We start from the raw sequence: 16,944 nt of genomic DNA on the forward strand, positions 1-16,944 counted from the left end.
CCTGGAAGAAAGGCTTGGAAGGGAATGAAACTATTCACAATAACCAGAATCTGGAAACAACCCAAGTGCCTATAAAGAGATGAGGGAATAGAGAAATTGTGGTACATCTACACAATGGAATACTATACAGCTATTAGGAGAAAAAATGTCATCTGCTTATACCTGGATGGATATATGGAAATAAATATGCTGAGTAAAAGGAGACAGAAGGAGAGGAAAAGATATGGAATGATTGATCTCATTTGTGGGATATATAAAAAAAGACAGCATAGTTATAATACCCAAAGACAATACAGATAAGGGCCAGGCAGACTAGTCCAGGATAGGAAGCTTGCTAAAAGAGCAGCAAGTGCAGTTAGGGCAGAGAAGGGACTATGACAACGAGAGTTGGGAATAATCTCTCTGGACAAGAACTAAAAGAAGATAAATTGGGCCCGGAGAGATAGCACATTGGTGTTTGCCTTGCAAGCAGCCGATCCAGGACCAAAGGTGGTTGGTTCAAATCCCGGTGTCCCATATGGTCCCCCGAGCCTGCCAGGAGCTATTTCTGAGCAGACAGCCAGGAGTAACCCCTGAGCATCGCCGGTGTGGCCCAAAAACCAAAAACCAAAAAAAAAAAAAAAAAAAGAAGATAAAGTGATGGGCACGGTACCCCTTCAGTATCAATACTACAAACCATGGTGCCTAAAAGAAAATGGAAGAAAGAGAAGAAAAAGAGAGGGCAGAGGGAAGGTAAGAGAGAAACTGGGGACATTGGTGGTGGGAAATGTGCACTGGTTGGTGTTGGAACATCGTAGGACTCAAACTCAATCATGAACAACTTTATATGTATATATAAAGATATATATATATAATATATATACACTGTGTATCTCATGCTCATGATTCAATGAAAACATTTGTTACTTAGGGGCCGAAGAGATAGCATAGAGGTAGGGAGTTTGCCTTGCAGAAGGACGGTGGCATCGAATCTTGGCATCCCATATGGTCACGGGGTGTTACCCAAACACCCCTCAAAAATAAAACATTTGAAAAAAAAAAACATTTGGGGCCGGTGAGGTGGCGCTAGAGGTAAGGTGTCTGCCTTGCAAGCGCTAGCCAAGGGAGGACCACGGTTGGATCCCCCGGCGTCCCATATGGTCCCCCCAAACCAGGGGCAATTTCTGAGTGCTTAGCCAGGAGTAACCCCTGAGCATCAAATGGGTGTGGCCCAAAAAACAAACAAAAAAATAAAACATTTATTACTTAAAAAAAAAAAATATATATATATATATATATAGTTTATTTTTGGGCCACACCTGGTGACGCTCAGCGGTTACTCCTGGCTCTGCACTCAGAAATCGCTCCTGCGGGACCACACGGGATGCTGGGGATAGAACCGAGGTCTGTTCTAGGTCAGCCGTGTGCAAGGCAAATGCCCTACCGCTGGGCTATTACTCTGACCCCTTTAATATATATATTGGTTTTTGGGTCACACCCGGTGACTCATAGCTCAGGGGTTACTCCTGGCTATTAGATCAGAAATCATTCCTGGCTTGGGGGACCACATGGGACGCTGGGTGATTGAACTGTGGTCCGTCCTAGGCTATTGCGGGCAAGGCAGACTCCTTACCTCTTGCACCACTGCTGCGGCCCCAAATATATTTTTTTTGGGTTTTTTTGTTTGTTTGTTTGTTTTGGTTTTGGTTTTTTGGGCCACACCTGACGGTGCTCAGGGGTTCCTCCTGGCTGTCTGCTCAGAAATAGCTCCTGGCAGGCACGGGGGACCATATGGGACACCGGGATTTGAACCAACCACCTTAGGCCCTGGATCGGCTGCTTGCAAGGCAAACACCGCTGTGCTATCTCTCCAGGCCCAAATATATATATTTAACCCCTCCCCTTAAATATAATTTTTAAAAGACAAAGAGGTCCAAAAGCAAAAGTGTGTACCATTATACACGGGATGTGGGGGCTCATGAGGGCGGAAGAGGCTGCAGTGGGGTCCAAGCAGATCAGGGAGGGCCAGCAAGAGAGAAATCAGTGGCTGGAGCGATAGTGTAGTGGGGAGGGTGCTTGCCTTGCATGCAGCCAATCCAGGTTCAATTCCTAGCACCCCAGATAGCCCTGAGCACCACCAGGAGTAAGACTTGAGTGCAGAGCCAGGAGTAACCCTTGAGCACCGCCAAGTGTAGCCCCAAAACAAAAATTAAAAAGCAGATTATTTGGAGAGAAGCTGGGGGACCTAGAGGTTTGAAGGTCTCGGGGAGAGGCAGAACTGAGGAAGTGGAATTGAATCATAACCCATTTAGTTTTCTTAAGGGGAATTGGAGAAGCCAGCCACTAAGAGAAGGGTGGCTGGGGGGGGGGGGGGCGTGGTGAGGTCCAGGTGGGCCAGAAAGTAACCCCCACCCAGCAACAGGGGGGTTGCAGGGGACTGTCCACAACCTCCCCACTTAGGCCAAAAATCCAGTTGGGCATGCCCTCCCTGACTTCTGGGTCTGGTGCCTCCGTGGTTGGAAGGGTGCCCCCTTAGTGTCGTGCATGGGTGGGACACTCAGAAAGGCCCAGAAAATTCGTACCAGAGAGAAATCAGGGTGAGAGAATAACAGACGAGATGATGTGAGTGGAGCGAAGAGTGGGGGAGATGGGATGGGGGATCCAGAGGTAGAGATGGAGTTTGAGTGGGACACAGGAGGGGTAGAGAGGCAGAGGTAGGAGGATCCTTGGAGATCCCAACAGGGGAGGGCAGAGATCTCAGGAAGGAAAGACCAGTCGGGGACACAGCCAGGGGACCAGTGACAGACTCAGAGGTAGAAACTGAGGCTTGAGAAGACACACCTAAAGAAGACTGGGCATGGGCCTTGAACCCCAATCCCATAGGTTTTAGCAGGAGTGAGATTGGGGGATAACTGGAGCTGGGTGCCTAGATGAGGAAGAAATAAGGGAATCAGGGAAATGAAAGACCCCTGAAAGGAAAGGGGGACTGAGGGAGACCCTGGGAATAGAGGCAGGAACCAAGAGAACCAAGATCACAAAGGCAGGAGGAGGCAGAGAGAGCCCTCAGTGGCTGGGAGGGCGCCCCTAGTGTTTTGCATGGATAAGACGCACAGAAGGGGCCAGGAAATTTTGTTTTGTTTTGTTTTTGGGTCACACCCAGCGGTGCTCAGGGGGTTACTCCTGGCTCTATGCTCAGAAGTCGCTCCTGGCAGGCTTGGGGGACCATATGGGACACCCACTGACCTTCTGCATGCAAGGCAAACTCTTTACCTCCATGCTATCTTTCCAGCCCCGGGGGCCAGGAAATTTGTACAGAGAGGCTAAGACTGGAGGGTAGACCTGAGGGCCCCCAGAAAAGGATACAAAAAGGGGCCAGTCCACCAGGAACAATGACCCCCCCCACCCCCGCCCAGGCAGTGCCAACTCATCTAGGCTAGTCACTTAATCTTCTGGCTCCCGTCCTCAGCCTCAGTTTCCCTACTTCCATTTAAATGGGGTTTGATTTTTTGTTTTGGTTTGTTTGGGGGCCACATCTGGCAGTGCTCAGGATTTTTTTCTAGTTTTGTGCTCAGGAATCACTCCTGAACGTGCTCAGGGGACCAGATGTGATTAAACCCAGGTTGGCTTCGTGCAAGGGTTTGAGTTATTCTTTGAGCGAGTCACACCCAGCGGTATTAGGAGGTCACTCTGGGTGGTTCCTGAAGATCTTGAGGTGCCAGTGATGAGCCCGAGGGTCCCACAGACAAAGCCACATTCCAGCGTTTTGGGCCACGTCTCCGGCTGTTTGTCCCCTTTACGTGGGCTCACATCCTGAAGCCCGCACAGAATTTTATAGACCATGACCCTTAAGTATGCCAACACATTTAAGCAGAGTGCACTGATATGACCCATGCCCACAGCCTAGGGTGAAGTGGTTCTTTTTTGGGGGAAGGAGGGTGATTTGGGGGGGGGGCACATCCAGCAGTGCTCAGAGGCTATCCCTGCCCCGGTGGTGCTTGGGACACATCTGGTGGCAGGGCCCAAATCCTGTGCCTTCCCCGTTTGTCCAGTCACAGGCTCCAGCACATAATCTTCAGGCTGGATGGGGCGAGGGTGGTCCCCCGAGATATCCTTGTCTCTTTCTGGGCCAGATGGAGAGGTGAGGGATGGGCATGGGGCTAGGTAAGCAAACCAGAAGAGAGGGGAGCCCCACGTGGGAAAAAATAGGGATGCAGGAAGTGGTTACCCCACATCGTGGGTCTAGAAGGCTCCGAGGAGGTGGGCGGGCCGTGCCCGGTCCCAGGGTACCTACCTCAGTGGCAAAGTAGCCTTTGGGCCGGTGCTTGCCCAGGGATGCCAGGCCGCCGGGCGTGGGCCCCTCGCTGGCGCTGATGGTCTGTTGGGCTGCCGCTAAGATCTCATCCAGCTTGTCTGCAGCGGGGAAAGAAGTCTGTTGGCATGGGGGTGGGTGGGAGCCAGAGCGGGGTGCTCTGCCTGTGTCCCCGCCGACACAGGGGGACATGGGGGCCCACGCGCGGCAGAACAGAGGGACGGGACCACACGGGGGCATCTTACTGAGCGCCATCTGGTACACGGTCCGCTTCTTCTCCATGCTGGGCACGGGCGGCGGTGGCGGCTGCTGCTCGTACTCTGTGGGCAAAGGGTTTGCTTGAAGCGCCAAGGGGACCCGGGGGAAGCGGGTGAGTGAGGGGAGGCCAGTGGGCACAAGCAGCGCTCCAAAGGGGGCAGCCTTGGACTCAGAGAGCATGACCAGTGCTCCAGTGAGCGTGGCCTGACACCGAGAGGGCGTGGCCTGTCGGCTGGTGGGCGTGGCCAGAGCCAACAGGCGTGGCCTGAGACCCAGAAGGTGTGGCTTGCTAACTGGTGGGTGTGGCCAGAGCACCAATGGACCTGGCTTGAAACCCAGAGGGCGTGGTCTATTAGCTGGTGGGCGTGGCCAGAGAGCCAATAGGCGTGGCCTGAGACCCAGAGGGCGTGGCACACTAACTCGTGGGCATGGCCAAAGTGTCAAGGGAGGGACCGTGGTCTAAAAGCCAGAGGGCGTGGTCTGTTAGCTGGTGGGCGTGGTCTATACATAAAGTGGGCGTGGCTGGCAGGTGTTTTTGTTGGCGCAGGGAGATGGGTCAGTGGGGAAGGGACAAGGCCATCGCCTGGGGGTGTGGGGTAGGGAGGGGTGGGAGGGGTGGGAGGGGTGGGGGGCCCTCCCGCCAGTCCTGTGCCCACTCACCACTCTTCTTCTTCCAGGGGGAGACTAGCCCGGGGGAGAGGCAGTAGAGGAGCCAAGAGTTAGGACTTCAGGGGAAGGCCAGAGACCCCCTCTGTGGGACTCCCACCTCCCCCAGGGCCCCCAGGAGGCGGGAGGAGAGGGGGAAGCGACTCGCTGTCCCTGTGAGTGAAAACCAGACCCCTGGGGTCCACAGGTCCCTGTCTGGATGGAGGGGGGCCACCTTCCTTTCTGCTGGGGGGTATGGGGTGCCACTGTGGGGTGTCAGGGGCCATGGCTGGCTGGGACCAGCAGAGGAAGCGAGGCATGGCGGCAGCCGAGAGGCGTGTACAGAGCCCCCCAACAGAAAACACAGAGGACAGAGGAAAGGCCAGTTCTAGGACACCCTTTCCAAGCCAAGACGCACACGGAGGTCAGAGCGTCTGACCAGGGACTGGGGGGTCGGGGTGGACATCAGGAGGACGAGGACCCTGGCCACTAACAACACTCACAGACTCGGGGAGCACGAGTCCCTCTGCCCCCTCCCTCCGCGGCCCCCCCAGGCTCACCCATCTCCTCCAGCTCTGAGGTCATGGACTTGGAACGCAGGGAGATGGCAGGGGGCGGGAGTCGCTTAGCCTGCTGGGGAGCTGCAAAGGTGCCGGTGGGGGGGTCAGGCCCTGGATCCTGGCGTGGGGGAAGTGGGGGGGCAGGAAGCAGCCGCCAGGACCCCTCCCCCACCGCCGTGCTCCCAGGCGGCAGAAAAGAGCCCTCAGCAGCAGGCTGAGCCCTCCCTGCCTCAGTTGCTCCCTGGAAGGGCCCTGAAGGAGCAGGTCCTGGGAGGGGCGGGGAGGGGCAGGAAAGGGGTTGCCTCAGGTCGTGGTGCGGGGAGGGGCGCACCTTTCTTGTGGGCCGCCTCGTCCATGTCGGGGTGCCGGGTGACCATCACCACCTTCACCATCAGCGTGTTGCCACCCTGACGAATCATGTTCACCACCTGCCTGTGACCCACCTTCACCACGTTCTGGCCATTCACCTGTGCCGAGAGCCCCCCAAGACCACGATGACGTGTGGGGCGGGAAGGGGTTCCACCAATCTGGGATACCCTCTCGGGTCTATGGCCCTGGGATTCCCAGGGGCCCTTCCCTCCCACTCCCAGGTAAAGTGTGTCTGTGTGCATGGGGTGCAGGGGAGGGGACAACTCCAGGTCATCTTTTTTGAGGGTTCAGCCCAAGGACCAGAAACTGTGGAGCTGCTGGAGCTACAGTTTCAGGGTCCCCAGGTGCTCAGGTCAGCCTGTGATGTGGAAATCAAACCCACTATTCTGGGGCCAGAGAGATAGCATGGAGGTGAGGCGTTTGCCTTTCATGCAGGAGGTCATCGGTTCGAATCCCGGCATCCCATATGGTTTCCCCGTGCCTGCCAGGAGCAATTTCTGAGCCTGGAGCCAGGAATAACCCCTGAGCACTGCCAAGTGTGACCCAAAAACCACAAACCCACTATTCTGTTCTACTTCCTGATCTCAAGGGCTCATCTTTACTTGGGGGGGCACCCTTCCCAGAAGTGCTCTGGTCTGACTCCTGGTTCTGTGCTCAGGAATCAATTACTCTGAGATGAGCATGGGGGACTCTATGGGGTACCGGGAATGGCACCCAGGTTGGGCTACATGCAAGGCCAGAATTTTCCACTATATATTTTCTCTTTTTTTCTTTTGCCATTATATTCCTTCCTTCCTTCCTTCCTTCCTTCCTTCCTTCCTTCCTTCCTTCCTTCCTTCCTTCCTTCCTTCCCTCCTTCCTTTCTCCCATCCTTCCTTCCTTCCCTCCCTCCTTCTCTCCCTCCCCCCTCCTTCCCTCCTTCCTTCCTTCTTTCCTTCCTCCTTCCTTCCCTCCCTTCCTTCCTTCCTTCCTTCCTTCCTTCCTTCCTTCCTTCCTTCCTTCCTTCCTTCCTTCCTTCCTTCCTTCCTTCCTTCCTTCCTTCCTTCCGTCTTTCTCTTCTTTTCTGGTTTTGAGACATACCCGGAGGTGCTTAAGCTTTACTCCTGGCTCTATGCTCAGGGGATCCTATGGGATGTCGGGACTCAAACCTGGGTCAGCTTTGTGTGTAAGGTAAGCACCCTCCCCACTATACCATCACTCCAGCTCCATATTTTCCCTCCTGTCCTCTCTCTCCAACCCTTGGGGTCACCTCAGGAAGTGCTTTCCAAAATGCCACTGGGCGCAAAAGTGGTAGAGACTGGATGCTGAGGGTGCGCCCCACCAGACGGAGATTGTGCGGGTGCAGGGCTCTTACCTCAATGAGGAAATCTCCCATGCGCAGCCCCGCGCGCCAGGCCACGCCGCCTTCGTCCACTGATTCCAGGTACTGCAGCGCGGGAAAGGCCGGCGTGGGGGTGAACTCCTCGATGGGGGTCTGCGCTGCAGATGGGGAGGAGCCGGCGAGGCCGGAGGGGGAGGGAGGGCCGAGCAGGGGATGGGGCTCAGACCCAGTCACAGGAAAGCCACACCGCCACGGAGGGCCAGTCGCCCGCCTCCGCACCCCCATTCCACAGAGCTCTGCTATCTCCCTCTTCCCCCGGCCGGTGGGCGGCTACTCACCCTTGGCCCCCCGCAGCACGAAGCCAAAGCCCTCACTGTCCTTCTTCTGTAGCAGCACCGTCTTCTCCTTGATGATGTAATCGCTGGACAGAGTAGGGGACCGTGAGATACAGGTCACCCACTTGCACTCCCCTGGCTCCCCCAATCCTCACACCCACCCACTTCCCATGTGCCCACATTTGCCTAGAGAACACATCCCGTTCATTCGGGCCTGTCTGTCCACCTGTCTGTTCATTCATTCATCCATTCATTCATTCATTCATCGGTCCAGTGTCCTCCCGGGGTCATAGGTCATACAGGAGGGACCAGCAACTCCCCAGAACAGGGAAGATGTCAACACCCAGCCACTTCCTACTTCTTGTCTGTGATCTGTAGAGCCACTTCCCCGACACCCCACTGTTCCCACCTTTGGGGGGCTTGGTTTCCTCCTCTGTGAGGAAGGGGGAGTCACTGCAGGTGGCCCCAAAGCACATGGGGTTTTGTACGGTGCCCCACAAGAAGCACACCTTCCATCAGGCTCCTTCTGGGGTCTTGGGCCCCAAAAGGAAATCATAATAATGTATACATGGGGGGGCAGTTAGAATAGCGACGGGGGGGAGGGGGACGGGGAGATAGCATGGAGGTAAGGCGTTAGCCTTTCATGCAGAAGATCATCACTTCGAATCTGGCGTCCCATGTAGTCCCCCGTACCTGCCAGGAGCAATTTCTGAGCTTGGAGCCAAGAGTTTCCCCTGAGCACTGCCAGGTGTGACCCAAAAACCACAAAAAAAAAAAAAAAGAATAGCGATCACACACACACACACACACACACACACACACACACACACACGCCTGACCCAGGTTTGAGCGCTGAGAACACACAGGATCCCCTAAGCCCACTGGAAGTGGTCATTGAGCACAGAGCCATGAGTCAGCCCTGAGCGCTGCTGGGCAGAAAGACCTAAATGAAATGCCTTTTCTTTATTCACATTACGGTCACACCTCACGGGTGGCACCTAAACACTAGGGTGGCACTAGCTGCAGGTGACTCTGGAGAGCAGGAACATGAGCCTTGAAAGGAAGAAATTCTGAGGGCTGGAGCAATGGCGCAGCAGTAGGGCATTTGCCTTGCACGCGGCTGACTCAGGACAGACTGAGGTTCCATCCCCAGGTGCCCCATATGGTCCCCCAAGCAGGAGCAATTTCTGAGTGCAGAGCCAGGAGTAACCCCTGAGCATCACTGGGTGTGGCCCCAAAAATCCAAAAACAAAAACAAAAATGAAGAACTTCTTTAGGGGCTGGGGAGATATAGCACAATGATAGGGCATTTGCCTCACACAGGGCCAACCTGGGATGGACCTAGGTTTGATCCCCAGCATCCCATATAGTCCCCTAGCCCGCCAGAAGCGATTTCTGAGCGCAGAGCAAGGAATAACCCCTGAGTGCCTCTGGGTGTAGCTCAAAAAGCCAAATTAAAAATCTTCATACATCAAATGAAGAAATTCACCAGCCACCAAATGACAAAATTCATCAGCCACTAAATAACTCCCACAGTCCAAGGCAGAACCTGGTACTCGGTGCTGCAGGGCCCCCCTGGGCTGGAGAACTAATTCTATCCACTCAAAACACTGCTCACCCAAGGTCTAGAGTAATAGCATAGCATGTGGCTGAACCATGACAGACCCAGGTCCGATCCCCGGCATCCCATAAGATCCCCCGAGCCTGCCAGGAGTGACTTCTGAGTGCAGAATCAGGAGTAACCCCTGAGCCCTGCCAGGTGTGGCCCCAAAACCAAAAGAACAAATAAAAACACTGCCAGCCCAGATCACAGCAGGATTCCACAGTGCCCAGGGACTGGCACCATCTCCGACCAACGGAGCCAGGAGACATGTATGTATCCCCTTATCCGGGTGACCTCCCAGGCCCACCTGACAAGTTCCAGTAATGGCCCAATTCACTCCTACCCTCCCTCGGCACACACTCGGCACTGACTTGCCCCCACACACAACACTGCTCCCTGAATACTCCAGTATGTTTCCGTGAGGGCTCCCCACGTCCCAGTATACTCCAATAACAACTCCCCCACACTCTGATTTCAGGATATTCCCATAAGCCACCCCCAATCGCAGCCCCAGCATGCACCAATAATATCTCCCGTGCACGTTGCTGTACTCGGGTGCACCCCCTTTACCAGTCACCCCCCCCAGCTCCTGTGACCTCTCTCCAACCTCCGCCGTCTCTCCAGCACACCTGAGCTTCGCAAATCACTGACATTCTGGCACTGCATTATCTACCAGAGGCAGAGGCAGACTTTTCTTCCCTGTCAGCTCTTCTTGGATTAATCAGTTCCACAAGCAACTTCGTGGGGGGGGGGGGAGCAGTTCATCAGGGCTCTGTCCAGAAAAGGCCCTTCTAGGGCAAAAGCACAGCGGGGAGGGCACTTGCCTTGCATGATGACCAGGATTCAATTCTTTACATCCCATAGGGTCCTCCTAGCATTGCCCTAGAGTAACCCCTGAGCATTGTCGAGTGAGAACCCCCCCAAATAAAGACAAAACCATTCATCTCTGTGGGGGCTGGAGCAATATAGCACAGCAGGTTAGCGATCCACTGCTTTGCACACGGCCAACCTGGGTTTGAACCTTGACAGCCCATAGGGTCCTCTGAACACCGGCAGGAATGATTCCTGAGTGCAGAGCCAAGAGTAACTTCTGATCGTTGCTGGGTGAGACATCCCCACCCAAAATCTATGAATCACTGGAGTGACAGCAAGGTGGGGAGGGAATTTGCCTTGCACACAGCTGACCCGGGTTCGATCCTCGGCATCTCATAGGGTCCTCCTAGGCTCACCAAGAGTGATTCCTGAGTGCAGACCCAGGAGTAAGCCCTGGTGAGGCTCCAAAAATTAAACAACAACAACAACAACAACAACAGCAATAACACAGCCCTGAACTTTTCTACCCTTGTGACCAGGTTCAAAGAGATGGGGGAAATGGGGGGGAAGAGGAAGGGGGTGCAGAGAGCCAGGTGCGGGAGCTCAAGCTGCTCGATCCCACGATGCCCTGAGCTGCCCACCCTCCACCCAAACCAACCCTGAGAGCCCCAGATATTCTCCCTGAAGCCAGGCAGGTCAGGTCAGAGAGTAGCCCCCACAGTTCCCCAGCCCTCATGCTATGGAGACCAGTGTCCATGTGGGTTCGTCCCAGAGTCACGAAAAGACCATCCAAGACAACAGCCCATCCCAGGCCCACAGCAAGAACCACACTCCTGGGGTCACCCCCACAATCACCTTCCCAAGAGCACAGCAGGGAGAAACTCAAGGAACATGGGTCCCCATTCCGCAGCTCACCCCCCCCAAACCTGCCTGCCCCAGTCCCCCCAGCCCACGATGGCCCAGGGAGGAGCCCCCTGCTAGTACCACCCACCTACACGCAAGAGGCCCTTCTTTCTAGCACCTTCTGTGCACGGAGATGCTGGTCCCTCATGGCACATCCCATCCCACAGAGGAGGAAATAAGGGCTCCTTGGGGCTGGCTCAACCCAAGGAGCAGCAGGAAGGACCCGGCCAAGAAGGGGCAGTCGAACAGGGCCCCCATGATTCCAAGTCACCCCCCAACACTCCTAGCTTTATTTCTTGTTCCTGTCTCACCATATTCGGTGATGCTCAGGGCTAACTCCAGACTCTGTGCTCAGGGGTCACTCCTGGCAGGACTCGGGGGACCATAACTGCTATCCTTTCTCTTTGGCTCCCAGCACTCACTATTTGAACCCCCAACTCTCCTCAGCCCCATGACTGCCTCTGCTCTGTACCCCAGTTCTGCGGGTCCCCATAAGCCAAGCTCCCATTTCTAGGGAAACTAAGCCAACCACAGAGCCCTAACCCAACTACAAAGACCCTGTCACACCCCCTGGGGTCTCTCCTCCACCCCCAGTCATTTGCCCAAATGCCATCCAGGGCTCCCACCCACCCTCCTGACCCCTGTGTCCCTGCCCAGCTCCCCGGTGGACCTCTCCCCTTATTTGGACCCCTAGTCTTTCCCAAGTCTTCCTCACAACACTAGACTACCCCCCAAGAGGTCTCTGGTCTCTCCCTGGGGAGACAGAACTCCACCCCCAAACGTCCTGAAGTTTTAGGCCTCCTTAGCTCTTATCCCTTTGGTATGCCCTCCCCCTTCTCCCCCACAGCGCCCCAGGTTCCATTCAGTTCCTGCCACCCTCCCCCCCAAACCCCTCTGCGCCTGCCCTCCCCATTCACTGCCCACGCAGCCCTGGGCGCCTCATTCATGCTCCAAGCGGGTGGCTGGCGGCATCTACCTGAGCCCGCGGGAGCACCTGGGAGCACTCCATTCACTTCTCCCGGCTCCCCGGAATCCGGGAACACACAGTTCATTCCCCCTCCGAGATGTGAGAGCTCACAGTCCACCTCCCTAAAGCTCCCCAAGGCCCGGAGCACACACAATTCACCAGCCCAGTCCCCTGGGATCCCACAAGCAAGGCTCACACCGCTGCCACTCCCCTCAACCTTCCCCGGGGCCCCAGAACTGCTGCCCAGTGCACGCCCCCCAATCTATTCCCCAAGCACCGTCCCCCCCCCCCCCCGCCAGTCACCCCTCTGCAGCAGAGGACACAGCAGAGAGAGACAGGGGGCAGACCCCAAAGGGGCAGGGAGAGAGGACCCGGGAAACCGAACCCAGGCTCAGGAAAGGGCTTCGGGGAAGGGATGAGGGGCTCACAGCCGCAGTCCCCAACACAGACCCTCTTCCCAATACACGCGCACACGCACGCGCATGGACACACGCCAAGTGGCGCGCGCGCGCACCGGCACACGCAGCGTCGCGAAGCCAACGCACCGTCTTACACACACGCTCCCGGGACGCCGAGGCTCCTGCACACGGCGTCACACACGGCCCAACGCGCACTCACGCGCAGGCAGCCGTCCCCTAGACAGACAGACAGACAGACAGACAGACAGACAGACAGACAGACAGACAGACAGACAGGCGGGTGGGCAGGCAGCCGCTCTCCAGCTCCAACCTGGCTCACCAATAGCCAACACACAGATGGACATGGCTGGGGGAGGGGGTGCGCCCGCAGTCCTCTTGGGTCCCTGCATACACACACACACACGCACAACACACACACGCACATACACGACGCGCGCGCACAATCACCCAGGCTCCCCGCGCGCAGGCCACCCTTGGACACGCAGCGGAAAAAGGAGTTTGGGGCGCGCGTGTGGGCCCCGGGGGTGGGGAGAAGGGTGTACCCCGGGCGGGTTAGCCGGCAATGACAGCAGCAGCGCGCATGGGGCACAAATGGGGGGACGATGCCGTTTGGCAACTCCGCGCAGGGGCGCGCGCGCGCGCGTGGAGAGAACGGAGGGCCCGGGGGATGGTGCGTGCGTTTTGGAGAGGGGGGACGCGAGATGTGGGGGGCTCCGGGAGACGGAGACGGTGCCTTCGGGGGGCTGCGGGGTGCCAAGGGGGGCGAGGAGGACTTGGCGCATTGGCATGGCGCGGGGGTCAGGGCTTGGAGCTTGGAGAGGAGAGGGGGCTCGGAGTGGGGGCCCGGCCCGGCGCGCGCTCTCTCGCGTCCACGTCCCGCGTTCCCCGTTACCTGTAGATGTACCAGACGCTGCGCCGCCTCGGCCCGAGCGCCGGCCAGCTGGAGGAGAGCGCGGGGGGCGGCTGCGGCTGCGGCAAGGGGCCCCCCGCGGGGCCGCCGCCGCCCAGCGCCGACAAGGCCATCGCCGCCACCACCGCCGCCGCCGGGCCCCGCGCCCCGGAGCCGGCCGCCCCCGCCGCCGCCGCCGCCGCCCCGTCCCCGCTCGGCCGAACCCCCGTGTCCGGGCCCCCAGGCCCCGCCTCATGCTGCCCCGCGCTCCCGGGAGGGCGGGCGGGCGGGCAGGGGGCGCGCACCCCCCCGCGGGAGGGCGGGCAGGGCCGGGGGCTCACATGCCGGGGTGCGGGGCGGGGTGGGGGGCGCGCGCGGGTGGTCCGGCCGCCGCGGGATGCGCGAGCACCGCCGCGCACCGCTCCGGAGCCAGCCGGCGCCGCGGCCTTAACCCCTCGGCGTCCCTCCTGCGCGCCAGGAGGCGGAGGAGGAGGAGGAGGAGGAGGAGGGAGGGGAGCACGGGGGAGGGGGCCCGGGTGAAGAGGGAGGAGAGGGGCACTTCCGGTCTGGCCCCCACCCCCGGCCTCCCCCCTGCGCCGTCCCGCGCAGGTGCAAAGCGCGGAGAGGGTTGGCGAGGAAGGACCGGAGGAGGGAGAGGAGGGGAGGATGGAGCGAGCGAGCCGAGAGCGCACGGGAGGGATGCGCACGGGGGGGACCGGGCCGGAGCCGAGCGCAGCAAAGCGCCCCGGGCTTCGCAGGGGGCCTCCGAGGTCCGGGTGCGTGCGGAAAAGACCCCCCCACATACCGGGAGGGGATGCGGAACCCCCTCCCCAAAACACACACACGCGCGAGCACACACACGCATCCTGGGCCAGGCTGGCACGCTCACTCTCCGTCTCCTCCTCTTCCTCCTCTTCTTCCTTCTCCCCCACCCCCAATTTCAGGCAGAGGGACAGACAACACTAACACAAGGCTGCGGGACTCAGGGGACCCCCTCCCCAAATCCCCAAGGCGCAGATTCTTCCCCCCCAGGAGAGAGAGAGGGGACGCAGCCTCCCGGTTGGGTAGGGGGCGGGCGGAGCGCGCACAGGACAGGACAAGGGGGTGCTTGCTGGTGCAGGCAGGCTGGAGACAAGACAGCTGGGGAGGGACGAGCAGGAGAGAAGGAATGACCCCCCCAAATCCAGCTGGGAGTACAAGTGACCCCCCAGACAGACACCGATGCAGACAAGCAGCTTTTTTGGGGGGGAAGGGGAGACCACCACCCCCATACTCACCCGGTGCCCAGAGCAGAGAATGGACTCGCTGCAGAGCGTTCAGGACCCCCCAGATGCTCCGGGCTCCGGTGGCACCCCAGTCCCGCACCATCTCCCCCGTGGTTGTCATGGTCCCCAACGTTCCCCCCACGGCCGCCGCGTACCACCATATTTCACCCACCCCAACCCCGTCCCCACCGGCCAGAACAAAGACGCAAGGTTTGGACACATTTAATGCACCGAAGCTGAGCGCGCCAACGTCCCCGGCCGTCCCCCTCCCCAGGGGACCCCGGCGGGGTGGGAGGGGAGGGGTGGGGAAGGAGGGCTTCACCCTTCAAATGCCCGATCGTGGGGGAATTTGGGGCTCTCCCCTCCCCCTCCTGCCCTGCGTGACCTTGCTCCTCCGGAGCCCCACCCCCACCCCCAAACCGTTTCAAAGCAGCCTGAGAGATGCGGAGCCCCGACGTTCAAGTTCAAGTCGGGCCAGAGGGAACATGCACGGGGCCGGGGCAGGGGGGTGCTGTTGCAGGTCAGTCTCGTCACCCCCCACTTCCCACCTCCACCCCCAACCTCCACAGCAGACAGACAGACGGACCAAGAGGCGCAGACACGTGCATGCAGAGAGAGCCTTGCAGAGCCGGGCAGGGCTTGCATGCATGCACCCCGGGAACCGGGCGCCAGTCACCATGCACCCACTTTTCGAAGCAGGATCTTAGGGACCGCAGCATCCCAACCCCCCAAAACACACCACATGCTGACAAACAGAGGTCATGTACCCCACGGGGACGCAAGGACAAGATCTCCCCCAAGGGGGTGGGTCCGGGGACTCAGTCGGAGAAGGTGGCCACGGTGAGACCAGGTGGGGGGTGGGGTCGTGCACCCCGTCCCGCAGGCACCCCTTTTCGGGGGGGGCCCTAATGGGCAGTACCCGCCTGCCCCCCTCTCACCTCCCGGGACCAATCCCATCCTTCAAGCTTCCGAAGCAACATCAGCCAGCAGCCGGGAGGGGAAAGAGTCAGCGCGCCCTGCCCGCCCTGCGCCTCCACCCCATCCCACCCGACCAGCTCCCTAGTCCTGCCAGAACCCGCTTTGGGGGTTCGGGGTTCACTCTGCCGCCCCCTCCCCAAATGAGAAGGAATCCAGGAAAACAGGGCGGTGGCAAAGGAGAGCTGTGAAGGGAAGGGAGTGGAGCGCACAGGACATGGGTGGGACATATATGTACCTCGGGGCGTCGAAGCTGTCATAGGACCCCACAGTGTAGTGTCGGAAGAGCCTCTTGGCTTTGTCGCTGCGACTTTCTGTGGACGGACAAGGGGGATGTCTCTGGGGTGCGCCCTCAAACAAGGAACAATGCCCCGCTGTGGTGAAAGGGACCCCCATAGGGTGCACCCTACCTTGCTTTCCCTCCTGGGAGCGGTTGGCCACCTCCTCCAGGCACTCCGAAGGGAACCAGCCAACACGACCTTTGACCTGGCCTTCCCAGAAGCCTCCTTCCCCGATACTGAGCACTGGAGGTGGGGGAAAAAGGGGGGCAGAAAATAGGGGTATTTGGGCCGGAGAGATAGCATGGAGGTAAGGCGTTTGCCTTTCATGCAGAAGGTCATCGGTTCGAATCCCGGCGTCCCATATGGTCCCCCGTGCCTGCCAGGAGCAATTTCTGAGCACGGAGCCAGGAATAACCCCTGAGCACTGCTGGGTGTGACCCAAAAACCACAAAAAAAAAAAAAAAAAAAGAAAATAGGGGTATTTGCATTCCCATGAAGCACCCCAAGGCTACCCCACATCCCAGCCAGTACGTCCAGGAAAGGGACCAGGGCGCAACCCATCCCTGTCACTCCAGCACTGTCAGTTCCCATGGGGACAAAAGAGGGGACCCTTCCCACCCACCACCCAGCCCCCAACCCCAATCGTCCCCTCCCTGCCCATCCTCAGTCTCTGGTCTCTGCCTTTCCTGGTTCCAGAAGGAGCTTTTTCCCATTCCTGCAACAAGGGAAAATAAGGGGTCCCTTTCTCTCTCTCCTCTCACCACACAGCCAGAGGTGCTGAGACTGACCATGGGGTGATGGCCAACCAACTCTGGTGAGCTCATCCATAACTGGGGGAGAAATGGAGGAAGGCCCACCCACCTGGGTCTGAACACTTGGAGGGAAGAAGGTATTCTGCCACTAGGGATTTATCTGTTTTTGTTTGGGGAGGGGGATCACTAAACACCTGCAATTGCTCAGGGGTTACTCCTGGCTCTGCTTTCGAGAATGACTCCGTCTGTGCTCAGGGAACCCTATGAGATGCCGGGGATGGAACCCAGGCCAGTCACATGC

General features: G+C 58.4%; 1 protein-coding gene across 5 annotated transcripts in view; it reads right to left on the minus strand.

Moving 5' to 3' along the window:
• Positions 1-16,944, minus strand: part of SHANK1 (SH3 and multiple ankyrin repeat domains 1) — a 50,028-nt gene that overhangs the window by 15,176 nt on the left and 17,908 nt on the right. Inside the window, exons 13-22 of one of the 5 annotated variants that reach the window (XM_049786990.1) lie at positions 16,021-16,134; positions 15,849-15,924; positions 15,574-15,600; positions 7,780-7,862; positions 7,475-7,599; positions 6,083-6,218; positions 5,752-5,832; positions 5,207-5,230; positions 4,534-4,608; positions 4,271-4,389 (exon numbers count right to left, since the gene is read on the minus strand). In XM_049786990.1, the coding sequence (XP_049642947.1) occupies positions 4,271-4,389; positions 4,534-4,608; positions 5,207-5,230; positions 5,752-5,832; positions 6,083-6,218; positions 7,475-7,599; positions 7,780-7,862; positions 15,574-15,600; positions 15,849-15,924; positions 16,021-16,134 (860 nt within the window). The remainder of the gene's footprint in view (positions 1-4,270; positions 4,390-4,533; positions 4,609-5,206; positions 5,231-5,751; positions 5,833-6,082; positions 6,219-7,474; positions 7,600-7,779; positions 7,863-15,573; positions 15,601-15,848; positions 15,925-16,020; positions 16,135-16,944) is intronic. The other 4 variants (XM_049786992.1, XM_049786993.1, XM_049786991.1 and 1 more) reach the window with 4 other exon arrangements.

The sequence above is a fragment of the Suncus etruscus genome, chromosome 14 (genome assembly GCF_024139225.1).
Source record: "Suncus etruscus isolate mSunEtr1 chromosome 14, mSunEtr1.pri.cur, whole genome shotgun sequence".
Classification (NCBI taxonomy): Eukaryota; Metazoa; Chordata; class Mammalia; order Eulipotyphla; family Soricidae; genus Suncus; species Suncus etruscus.